General features: G+C 29.3%; 1 protein-coding gene across 1 annotated transcript; it reads right to left on the reverse strand.

Moving 5' to 3' along the window:
- Positions 1 to 5,216: 5,216 nt before the first annotated feature.
- LOC121120486 (uncharacterized) lies at positions 5,217 to 5,925 on the reverse strand. The gene is made up of 2 exons (XM_040715372.1): positions 5,621 to 5,925; positions 5,217 to 5,562 (listed from the first exon to the last, which is right to left on the reverse strand). The coding sequence occupies exons 1-2, from the start codon at positions 5,882 to 5,884 to the stop codon at positions 5,278 to 5,280; spliced, it is 549 nt and encodes a 182-aa protein (XP_040571306.1). The 5' UTR covers positions 5,885 to 5,925; the 3' UTR covers positions 5,217 to 5,277.
- Positions 5,926 to 13,378: the final 7,453 nt, after the last annotated feature.

Raw genomic sequence — 13,378 nt, forward strand, 5'->3', positions numbered from 1 at the left:
ACTACAAGGATTTGCAACAATAAAGAGGCTTTTATATTTTCTAGACCTCATCTTATCACATTTGCTTAAGATAAGATCAATTCAAATCTATGAACTCCTTAGATTAAATTACTTTGTGCAATCCCAATGCCAGAGAGTAGATAGTGTTTTGTCTCATGACTTGTGTATGCTCTCTCTTTTATCAATCTTAGTATGTAAACCTTTCAAAAACATAAATATTAAATTGAATTATATCAATAACTTTTATATTTATATTTTCTAGACCTCGTATTATCACATTTGCTTAAGATAAAATCAATTCAAATCTATGATGGCTTTATATTAAACTTTGTGTATTCTAGTCATCGAGGACAAAATTATGTGAATATCATTTTAATAAAATCAGTTTGGCGAAAAAAAGGTAAAACTTGATAATTAGACAATGAATACTTCTCAACTTGCTATTTTCATACATTTCCTTACTCATTATGGCATATTTACATTAAAATATCCATTCAGTGTTTTGACAATCAAAACCACCAAATTAAAACAATGGTTTCTACAAATGAAACCATTTTATTAAATAATAACATAAGCTATTTTGATAACAAATAATAAGGAATTCCGCCATATTGAAGTTTCTGGGAACAAGAAAAAATAACCTATAAGTATAAAAGATTTGAAATTAAATGCTAAAACTATATTGTTATTTATTACTCAAATTGAACGAATTTGAAATACCTACGCTAAAAATATTTTATCTCTATGTGTTGAATAAAAATCCTTTAAAAGCATTTTTCGAACCGTCCATTTGTCTATTATTATGAGTACTTAAAAAATGGATCCAGATTTTAAAACTGCTTCAAAATTTAGAATACCAAACGATATTTGCTGCATATTTTTACAATTTATGAGAAATGTTTTTAATGTTATTGAATTGTCTATTTTCAGCCTATAAACGATGATTTTATACATTGAAATGTTTTAGCATCATTCATTAGTAGGCTAAAAGTAAATTCACAACTTTAATAAATTGTATTTACGGACTTCATAAATTGGATCATAATTATAAGAGACGCCATCTTGGGCGCTCAAAGTTAATATTTTGACTACATTAAATGAACAAATTGAATATAAATCTTAATTAAACTCTATCAATTGACTTTAAGAGTTAAAAAGACTTTAACAATTACATTGAATACTACATGATACTTATGGTAAAGAGGGATATTTGATTTGAATCACAGTAATATGTACTAAAAGTACCCATAAAATGTAAAAACTGTACCATTATTTTTTTTTTTTTTTTTTTTTGATCGATTATGGACGAGAATAGTAGAATAATTGGAGAAAAATATCTTGTTACTGCCATTCTAATAATTAATTTTTATAAATGATACGGAAATAAGATTGTATATCGATGTAATATCATGTTTTTTGTATTACAGTCAGATATATAATAAAAACACCAAATAGAGGGATACATTTTTGATAGACAGTCAAGTTTGAGTCCTTTCATTTCTTAGTCCCATAGAGATATCTCATAGTTCACTATTTGCCTTCATATTAATGAGTAAACTGTTTTCATTCATAAAAAAACTCCATTTTTAGCCCCTTAAATGACCAAAGTCAATAATACTGACGTCAACTGAAAGCCCTCTATTTCGTTTGTTTTATAGTGCAATCTCAAACTTTTCATAGCAAAGATAAAATTCATATCTATAAATATGAATGATCTTAGTGATATGGTTCAAGACCAATTTTTGAAGATCTTAGTATCGTGTAGGTCTCGACCCCATACAAGTATTAGTATCATTGTCATAACTAACGCCAAATCAATTAGATTACAATTTTCTTTTTTTTTAAACTTCCCCTAAATCCCTTCTCCAGGATTTCTTACTCTCCCCTTCTTCAATCTCAAATCAGGATTGAATCCTACAAGTTACAGCCAAGGTTAATAGAAATACAAGGTTATGTCATAACGCATGTAGGACTGATGTTTGACTTCCACCACGCTTTTTGATATTGATCTCATAGTGTATTAGTGGCTGTGTGCTTTCTCAGTATCTGTTTTTCTTACCCAGCAGTCAGTACAATACATTTAATTGAAAATTCCAGCAATAGTGACGTCATAGATTATGAGTGATTGCGTGTTTTGTCAAAATCTGCCTATCCTGCCCAGCAGTCGGTACGATACATCAAATGGAAAATTGTCGCAAACCCAATTTTCTTAATCTTGGTTACAACAATTATCATCATTCATAGGACCATGCTGGGACTCGTAATAGATTTCTAGAATATATCATTCATCCTCTTCACATCGAATCACAACGTTCAAACTTCAATACATAGTTTTCAAAACATTTTCAGGGGATCATGGATCAAACTAATTCGATGGATAAACTGACGTACATTAGTAAGTTAAAATAATGCTTAAAAGAAGGCCTTTAAAATTTTAGACGCTTTTTAAGGACAGGAATGTGACAGAAGGGAGCACGGAACAGATAATATGCCCCATATTAAGGAAACATGCTGCCCATCAAATTGTTTCCAAATTATGTATGATATTTGGAAGAGTTAAGAGAATTCTTAGCTTTAGTAATGTCAATTTCCCCCAACGTGAGTAATATTCAAATCCAACACTACGATGAGATAAAGGACTCATGGGAAAGAGCGGACAAACAACAAATCAACAACAACAACAAAATATAAAGGAAAGAAATAAGGTCAAATCATCTACTGCATTTGCACGTACTGATACATATACATATATATAGTTGTTATTCACTTATAATTCATAATTTGAAATATTTATTTTTATAAAATACTTGTTAACATTTTTTTATCATCTTTATTAAAGAATTTAATTTTGTTAAATAAATATAAAGTATACATATTATTAAATGTGGCCAGTTATCAAGAAATGTGTTGCACAATTTCATTCATACTTGCGCTTTTGCTAGGCCGAAAATTGTTCCTCATTCCTCTTCCTCTGTTTGTCTCTTTCGTGAAAGTTTTGCTAACATCTTAAGGCGAACTTGGGAATATTTGCTAATAATTTTGTCTTAATATTATGACAATCTGGTATATTTGTTAGTTCTTTTTCAATTATATCTTGCAGGATTTTTTGTTACATTTTTTTAAATAATTCATTTTTTTAGTTCTAATAAAGTTGCGAAATCGCTTTTCGACTGCAATGAATATATGTACTTTAAAAGATTTTCTTGATACAGCGGCATAAAAATTGGCCGGTAATATCTTTTAGATCAAGGAATTTTGAATACGGATCACTATCATTAGTGTCCAAAATAACAAAACTAAGACAATCCGAACAAACAGACTATTATGTCTTAATTTGGTTTAAAGTATAACCTGCATTATAATATAAAACATCAGTTTGTTGTTCAGACAACACAGTTCCTTCTTCTAGCTCAGGACTTAGTTCTTGAAGTAAAGATGCATTATCCACCTCGTCAGATTTATGTATTCCTTCTTTTGAATCATCTTAGAAATCGATTAGTTATTCGCCATCATCATATTGATAATTGGAAGATCCCTTTTCCTTCATGAATTGACTTAAAACAATTATTCTTCGATTGTTTTGAGCCCCTAATGATGTTGGAGTTGAGATATTGTACCTAATAAGGCTGAATAAATTTTCCACGGCATCTTGAGTAAATCATCCTGAAAAAAATGAATGAAAATCCTTCATCAATGAGTTCCTTGTGCAACTGAAGGATTGAAGTTGTCGACAAAATGATAGCAGTTTGCCATGGATTCCAATAACCATTTTTTCCTACATTACTTTGTCGAATGAATGAAAGTCTTAGCTTCATTACCTTTTTTTTTTTTTTTGCAAAAGTCTGAGTAGCATACCCTAACGAACCACGAATTATATTTACAAATTCATAAGAAAGGACATAGCTTTTGATTTTTTTTTATTTGTTAATTTTAGTGCTTTTTATATTTTAAAATTAATTCTAGAGTTATTTCAAAAACATCATTCAAGAAACCTTCAATATGGGGTTTGCGACAAAACTGAGCCTAAAATAATAAATATGATAAAAGTAATATATTACTGTCTCATTTACATATACCACCTTTATCGATATCTTTTTATGGCTTTTTTTAGTTGACATTATTGAAGCCTTGTTCCTGGGAAGTTTCGCTTGAAGATGCTGTATTTTTGCAGATAAAGACTTATTTGCCACAACTAAATTGATACAACTAGAGCATGGTATATATGTTAAAACTTCAATCTCAGGGCTTCTTGTATAAAAATGTATGATGAGAATAGGTTTTGAGCTTCGTGATCAAGATAATCTTCCTTATTTGATGTGCGCTATGTTTTAGCATACAAATGTTTTAACTTTAGAATTCTTTGCTTCCTTTGAAGTTCTTCTGCGTCTTTTGCAGCTAAATCGTGACTTGTCACATTTGACCTAAGCTCTTCAAGTTGAGTTGTCCAAATAATTTTTAAATTGGAAGTTCAGTATAATTGAGCAATTGTGTAAATAAAAGGTGTATGGGTCAAATCGACTAAGGGATATTACACTTTTTGTCACACTAGGTAAAATTAATCTGTAAACTAATTTTGGCTAATTTTAGCACATAATTCTTAGTCGTTATAGATACTCGTCCCTGTTCCTTTTTAAACCAAAATTTTTATTAACTATTGTACTATTTTACCGGTTCGATACAAAAATACCTTCAAAATATCTGTTCTTTAATTTTCACACTATTGCGTTTATTACTTTTCTGTAAGTTGTGGATTTATTATTATTTCTATTATTATATACAGTGTTGAGTGAGGTCCTTACTAAATCTGCCCAGTGAAGTATAAGGACTAATAAAAACAAGTCCAAATGAAGTTGAGTGACGTTATCAATAACCGCACTTTATAAGTTTTAGTACTAATACACAGGACTGTACTCGACGGAACTGCAGTCTAAAGTACTAAATAAAGACCGACACAACATTAGTTATTTATACTTATATTATAATTGAGTGTTAGCTGATTAACGAGTAATTTATAAGCTTTTAAAACCCAAATAAGGAGGGAAAAGTAGAAAAGTAACAGCTGACAAAAAATGCACGGAAGCTGTTGATATTTGATAGTTGAAAACATGGCATCTAATATACTATCATGTGAAAGACAAAAATTTTTGCATCTTGTTTTGAAATAAATATTTATTGTACAAAAGAAATATTTATACAATTTAAAAGTACTACAGATCTTGGTCGTACAAAACTCTTTTATTTTTTTCACAAAACAAATAAAAAGAATAAATTGGAAATTTATTTGTTGGTAAGTTCAATAACTCCAGAGATGCATGCAACACTTTCACTTCCATCCTTTACGATATTGGCGGAAACAATGATCTTTCCCTTAGCCAAATTGGCGATGGCATTGGGGATATTAGGAAGGGTTAGACTTCCTTCACCTCCAAATGTACCGGGCTTGATAGGGAGAGAGCACTCTTGTCCTTCGGGAACAAAGTCAGGGCACAAGAGTTCTCCGTATTTTTCCAATAGTTCAGCAACCTTGTACTTGCAGGATCCGAGAAAAAATCCCTCAGAAATCTATGAATTATAAATCCATTGTGAAATTAAAAATCTAATTTAAAATGGAAGAAATTACCTCAATGCAAGGAATGGGAATATTGAAAAGAGCTCCTTTCTTGGCCATTTTCAATTCAACTTCAAGGTCTCCATCAATTTCCTTGAGGACATTCAATACAAGTTTTGTACTCAATTGTTCTCCAGAAACGATTCTCACGGGATAGGGAGTGAAGTCAGTGACAAGGGTAGCGGCACTGTCTTCAACACAGGTATCCCACGGGAGCTCAACTGAGAGAGCAGATGCTCCAGCGATCAAAAGACCAAGAACTGCAATGAATTTCATGATGTGGGTATGTATGTTTCTTTGGAAGTTGAAGATATGAAACTACAAGGATTTGCAACAATAAAGAGGCTTTTATATTTTCTAGACCTCATCTTATCACATTTGCTTAAGATAAGATCAATTCAAATCTATGAACTCCTTAGATTAAATTACTTTGTGCAATCCCAATGCCAGAGAGTAGATAGTGTTTTGTCTCATGACTTGTGTATGCTCTCTCTTTTATCAATCTTAGTATGTAAACCTTTCAAAAACATAAATATTAAATTGAATTATATCAATAACTTTTATATTTATATTTTCTAGACCTCGTATTATCACATTTGCTTAAGATAAAATCAATTCAAATCTATGATGGCTTTATATTAAACTTTGTGTATTCTAGTCATCGAGGACAAAATTATGTGAATATCATTTTAATAAAATCAGTTTGGCGAAAAAAGGTAAAACTTGATAATTAGACAATGAATACTTCTCAACTTGCTATTTTCATACATTTCCTTACTCATTATGGCATATTTACATTAAAATATCCATTCAGTGTTTTGACAATCAAAACCACCAAATTAAAACAATGGTTTCTACAAATGAAACCATTTTATTAAATAATAACATAAGCTATTTTGATAACAAATAATAAGGAATTCCGCCATATTGAAGTTTCTGGGAACAAGAAAAAATAACCTATAAGTATAAAAGATTTGAAATTAAATGCTAAAACTATATTGTTATTTATTACTCAAATTGAACGAATTTGAAATACCTACGCTAAAAATATTTTATCTCTATGTGTTGAATAAAAATCCTTTAAAAGCATTTTTCGAACCGTCCATTTGTCTATTATTATGAGTACTTAAAAAATGGATCCAGATTTTAAAACTGCTTCAAAATTTAGAATACCAAACGATATTTGCTGCATATTTTTACAATTTATGAGAAATGTTTTTAATGTTATTGAATTGTCTATTTTCAGCCTATAAACGATGATTTTATACATTGAAATGTTTTAGCATCATTCATTAGTAGGCTAAAAGTAAATTCACAACTTTAATAAATTGTATTTACGGACTTCATAAATTGGATCATAATTATAAGAGACGCCATCTTGGGCGCTCAAAGTTAATATTTTGACTACATTAAATGAACAAATTGAATATAAATCTTAATTAAACTCTATCAATTGACTTTAAGAGTTAAAAAGACTTTAACAACTACATTGAATACTACATGATACTTATGGTAAAGAGGGATATTTGATTTGAATCACAGTAATATGTACTAAAAGTACCCATAAAATGTAAAAAACTGTACCATTATTTTTTTTTTTTTTTTGATCGATTATGGACGAGAATAGTAGAATAATTGGAGAAAAATATCTTGTTACTGCCATTCTAATAATTAATTTTTATAAATGATACGGAAATAAGATTGTATATCGATGTAATATCATGTTTTTTGTATTACAGTCAGATATATAATAGAGGGATACATTTTTGATAGACAGTCAAGTTTGAGTCCTTTCATTTCTTAGTCCCATAGAGATATCTCATAGTTCACTATTTGCCTTCATATTAATGAGTAAACTGTTTTCATTCATAAAAACTCCATTTTTAGCCCCTTAAATGACCAAAGTCAATAATACTGACGTCAACTGAAAGCCCTCTATTTCGTTTGTTTTATAGTGCAATCTCAAACTTTTCATAGCAAAGATAAAATTCATATCTATAAATATGAATGATCTTAGTGATATGGTTCAAGACCAATTTTTGAAGATCTTAGTATCGTGTAGGTCTCGACCCCATACAAGTATTAGTATCATTGTCATAACTAACGCCAAATCAATTAGATTACAATTTTCTTTGTTTTTTAAACTTCCCCTAAATCCCTTCTCCAGGATTTCTTACTCTCCCTTCTTCAATCTCAAATCAGGATTGAATCCTACAAGTTACAGCCAAGGTTAATAGAAATACAAGGTTATGTCATAACGCATGTAGGACTGATGTTTGACTTCCACCACGCTTTTTGATATTGATCTCATAGTGTATTAGTGGCTGTGTGCTTTCTCAGTATCTGTTTTTCTTACCCAGCAGTCAGTACAATACATTTAATTGAAAATTCCACCAATAGTGACGTCATAGATTATGAGTGATTGCGTGTTTTGTCAAAATCTGCCTATCCTGCCCAGCAGTCGGTACGATACATCAAATGGAAAATTGTCGCAAACCCAATTTTCTTAATCTTGGTTACAACAATTATCATCATTCATAGGACCATGCTGGGACTCGTAATAGATTTCTAGAATATATCATTCATCCTCTTCACATCGAATCACAACGTTCAAACTTCAATACATAGGTTTCAAAACATTTTCAGGGGATCATGGAATACTACTACTATGGTTTGTTGCAAAGAATCAATGACATTCATATACACTCTAATCCTTCATCAAGAGTCCATGAAGAGGATTGTACTAGAGCTTTAAAACTTAATCATGATGGGGGCCTCGTCCATGAAAGTCTGTATCCATTTGATTTTTGATATATAATATTAAATTTATCGAAATGTTTCCTCAACTCATCACAATCATAGATTGTGCTTTGCTCACTTCGACCCTTCACTTGTGCTTCCTCACTGTTTCTTAGGAAATAACTATGTTCTTTGTAGTAATTAACCATCTTCATATTACTGGGAGGCTTTTGGATCTTAACGAATGGAAGTATAACATGATTTCAAGACCTTTCCGAAATTAACCTAATTTTTAGTAGTTGATAAATACAAGAACCTGATTGATCTGTTGAGGATTGAATATGATAAGGCGATCTTACATTTTGAGGTTTAAGTTTTGAATATTATTTACAAATATACTAATAACTAAAATTTTTATTTCACAGTCAAATTCAAACTCAGATGGAACATTGAATCAGTTCACTAAAAAGATTTGTTTACTAAATTAGTTTTAAAATACCACCTATAAAATACTTTTCAACTATTTTTTGGAATGATTCAAACTGATGTGTAAAAGAACCTGTATTGAATCAATATAGGTTCTTTTTTTTAAAGATTAAAGTTTAATGAAAAAGTTGAAACATATTAGATATAAATTTATTTCATATACAACTAGCATGATTATACATACCATCTATTACAGATGCTCAATGAAAAATTTAAAAGATTTTATTTTAATTTAGCTTATTTATGTTAAAATTCTAAACTAAAACGATTTACTATTAACTATTATTATTGAATAGGTACATTTCTATTACCTATTAAAATCTCCTTTTATACAACATTTTTTGTTGTTTCTGTCCATTTGATGTAAATATACCGTCCTTTTGAGACTCTTGAAAATGTAACATATAATTAACCTTGTAAAAATACTAATTTTGGTAAATATAAAGCAATTTTTTCATATGATTTACCTTTAATTAATTTATTTTCCTTGTCATTGCTAACTTGCTATGTTCTTTCTTCAACCATAATGAGGATTGAAGATCCATAACTCTCTCATCCTGTTCTTTATTCCCTTTTTTAATTCGGCTTAATACACGTTCTCCTTTTTTCTGTTATTACAATCATTTTAGTGCATTTTTGAATTGACAACCTATACCTTAAAAAAACTTTGACATATGGGGAATCGATCTTGTTTTATGAGAAAAATCAGCTTATAAACGAAAAATCAAACTTGTCCTCCAGAGCCCAGTAATCTGGTTTGATCTGAATTAAACATAACCTTACGTACATAATTCAAACTTTTGAACAACATTTATTTATATGTCTCAAGTCTGTCTCTGTCTTTGAAATAAATGCGTTTTTATCATTTTTTTTCTAAGCAGGACGTACATCACGCACAAACAAACATAAATTATTTTAATACTATGTAGGATAAAATATACATTTAAAGAATATTATGTATCATTGATTACTACATTACAGAACTCCTTTGGATCAAAATACATTTAATCCAAATTAGTAGTAAGGAATGCAAGCTGGCTGACTTTAGTTGTGCTCAGTTTAACATTCTTTATATCTTAAAACTTAAATATCTTTATTTATTTATTTATGAACTGCCGTGTGATCAACAACTATATGCTTTTTCTCTTAATTATACGAATATGTAAATTTGGATAAGTCACGGTAACATAGAAGGTATAACTTGGCATCATATTTTCGAAAACACGCAACCTTTTCAAATATTCAATGCTACTATCTCCTTCAGTAAAATTTTAACTTTTCCTAGGAGAGAATATAATTTTAGGCATAGGACAGATTTAGATCACAATATCTGCCAGGAGAATCAAGGATTCTACTGGATTTCAATCTGTGACACTTTGTACGCTTTTTATTTTTTGTTTCTATAAACTAAATAACAAGATAGTCTTTATTTGATTATAGGAATATGTTACTTTTCAATATATTTTTTATAAAACCCATAATAAAAAAGTTTTTCTTTATAAACATTTAAAAATTCCAATTGTGTTAGAGGTAAACATTAATAAAATTTGCTAAAATTTTGTATCTGTGTTCTACTTACCTAGATGCAGTATCAAAATTAGGCTCTTCTGATTCTGATAAAGTTGGTGCAACTGCATCAGCTAATTGTATATATGTCTACAACATGAAATCGAAGTTGTAGTAAGCATGTGGGCAGATCCTTGATCAAATACCATTTTGGGCTTCTAGCTCATGAATGTATATTACTCATATGTATGTCAGTATCATGAATAGAGGAACACCAATCTTTTGGTTACATATAGGTATATAGATATTGTTGGAACAGGTTTGTTTAACTGTTACCCAATATATGCATACATATATATATGTCCTTCAAACATGAGCAAATGAGATGACAGTAATTCATTTCTTTGAGAGAAGGGTTATAAAAATTTAATATGTAGTATGTATAAAAACTCGTAATTCTTCCACAAAAACCGTTTTTATTATCATATGTAGTAGAATAACATGGAAGATAGATGATGATAAACAACGAACGACAATCCAGATAAAAAAATCCTAGTTGTGAGATTCATCATAATTCATTACTTAAAGGAGTCATAGGCGGAAACTTTAGCTCATAAATATGACTTATCTAAACCATTTTGGAAGAGATACCATCAACTTTACAATTCAATAAAAGATAAAAAAAAAAGTTATGATGTCAATTTTAATTATCAAAATGACCTCGATTCTAACTAAGAAAATAAATAAAACTTTTTGTAAGAGTAGAAGTAGACCCAAAGGAAGACTAAATAAATATTTAAAGAACAATAATTACAGATAGTGAATCAAAGAAATACACGAAAAATAAGTCATTGATAAAAAAATATATAGGTATACAAGAGTAATTCATGATTATCTTCTTCCGGAAAAATGAGTTTACAGCATTTTCTTATCCTTCTGTTATTGATTCAAACCCTTGTTGAAGATTATTTATAGAGTTGCAAATCATAATCAGTTTCGGTTTGTTAAAAATATATATTGGCAATGGACATTGTAACCCTGACAATTTGAAGAAAGTGTTTTAGTGAAGATCAGTTTAGTAAGGGAATAATGAAATGAATATGGAATACGCTTTTTTTATGTGTTTGATTATTGATAAATACTGTAAATTGAAAATTTAACACGTCATATCCAAGGGTATTTTAGTAGGGGTTGGCTAGAGAGGCTATAGCCCCCTCAAATAAAGGAGATTTTCCTTTTTACTGGAAATTTTAATATTGAAATTTTTTGTTAATTGTGGTTTCTTGAAATTTTTGGAAATAGCTATAGATTTTTGTTTCATAAAATTTAATTTTTGAAACTTATTATGAAAAACTGTGGATCTTTGAATTTTTTTTTTTCAAAGAAGTTTAATTTTCTGTGAATGGCTGCGAATTTCTGAAAACTTTTTTCCAAGAAATTTAATTTTTTTGAACAGTTGTGGATTTTGAATTTTTTTGAAAATAACTATGGTTTTTTGAAAAAATTTAATATTTGAAATTTTTTTGAAAAAATGAAGTATTTAAAATTTAAAAAAAAATAATAAAAAATTTAATTTTTCAAATTTTTTTCCAAAAAATCCAAAAACCAAACCCTTTAGCCCCCAAAAAAAAAAAAAAAAAACGGAATCCTGCGAACGCGTCGTAACCAATTTTTATAATGAATTACATATATTATGTACAGTATACACAATATGTGTCCATTTCAATTTCTGAAAATAAGCAAGAGGAATTCCATATGCCATCTAACTAACATGGTTTAAAAAATCGTCATCTACTACATCTATTCAAAACTATTTTCAATCGAGTCGTATCCAAAAATTATAATATAGAAGCTAATATTTTTTGTTTCTGAAGCCAACAGCAAATAAAAAAAGGAATGGGGTTTCAAAAAATTATTCAATTGTTAATTTTGTTTCCAAAAGTTTTAATGAATTATGTAACTAGGTCTATTTTATTGTCAGTGTTAAAGTGTATATTGTTACCTATATGTGTTTCATTATAAAATTGCGTTATATATTCAATGTCTTTGAAATGATAATTGTTAAATTTTCTATAAAATAAATTAAATTAAATTTGGAAATCAGTAAGATAATTAGCTGTTAAAGTTTCAATTTACTTTATTAATATGTGAAGATTTTGTTACACTTCAGTCAATTTAAACTAACTCCAAAAAAGCGACATGGTTCCATATTCATTTCAGGGTTCCCTGGCTTAGCTATCATGACGTTTAATTAAATTATCTAAAAACCGTTATGAAGAAATTGATACAAATACCATATATTTATAAGCAAGGACATAAGTTGGAATTGGATTGATCCTCAACCATACTCTGAGTCCAAATGGGGCTTAGACTTATAACTCTCCCAAAAAATCTGCAGTGCTTCTCTTTGTCTCGCATAGGATCATGCATTCGTTGGTACTTAATACTTAGATGCCCTCTCTTCAAGAATCATAGAATAATGGGGATAACTTTGGAAAATAATAATAGAAAAAGGCGAGAAAATGTGTGTAATTTACATTTCTAATGATATAAGTCGGAATTTGCTAAAAAAGTATAATGAATTTAAGTAACTTATTTGTAAAGTTGTAAAAAATAAGATGGAACAATGAAGTAATTGTAACAGTATTATAATTATTTATCAGTGCAACTTCCTCTGTCCAATTAAAAGAACAACAAATAAAAAATATGACCAAATATGAGTTGAGATTTTTCGTAGTTGCAACTTGAGCAGTGTTTTTTCCTCCAAAGGTGTTATCACACTTTTCTAATTTTTGAGGAAGGAACACCTAAATATAGAATGCTGGTCCTAATGAATGACGGAGCCTAGAACTGAGGATTCGTTGCAGAGTTATAAGTGTAAGTTCTTATTGGACACAAAATGGAATTGAGGATCGACAATCGACATTGAAGTAGTTCCTTCCTAGATATGAAGTGATATTTGTGTTTTCCGAAATTTTTTGTAATCCCAAAAGTTCATATAATTTAAAACTATAATCATTTTTTTAGTGATAAAAACCG

This window comes from Lepeophtheirus salmonis, chromosome 6 (assembly GCF_016086655.4).
Source record: "Lepeophtheirus salmonis chromosome 6, UVic_Lsal_1.4, whole genome shotgun sequence".
In the NCBI taxonomy this organism is placed as follows: Eukaryota; Metazoa; Arthropoda; class Copepoda; order Siphonostomatoida; family Caligidae; genus Lepeophtheirus; species Lepeophtheirus salmonis.

Excerpts from the sequence above, each read along its gene's own strand:
- LOC121120486 (XM_040715372.1), bottom strand. The coding sequence starts at position 5,884 with ATGAAATTCATTGCAGTTCTTGGTCTTTTGATCGCTGGAGCATCTGCT. Across the intron at positions 5,563-5,620 it reads TTCCCATTCCTTGCATTGAG|ATTTCTGAGGGATTTTTTCT; the intron begins GTAATTTCTTCC and ends TATAATTCATAG.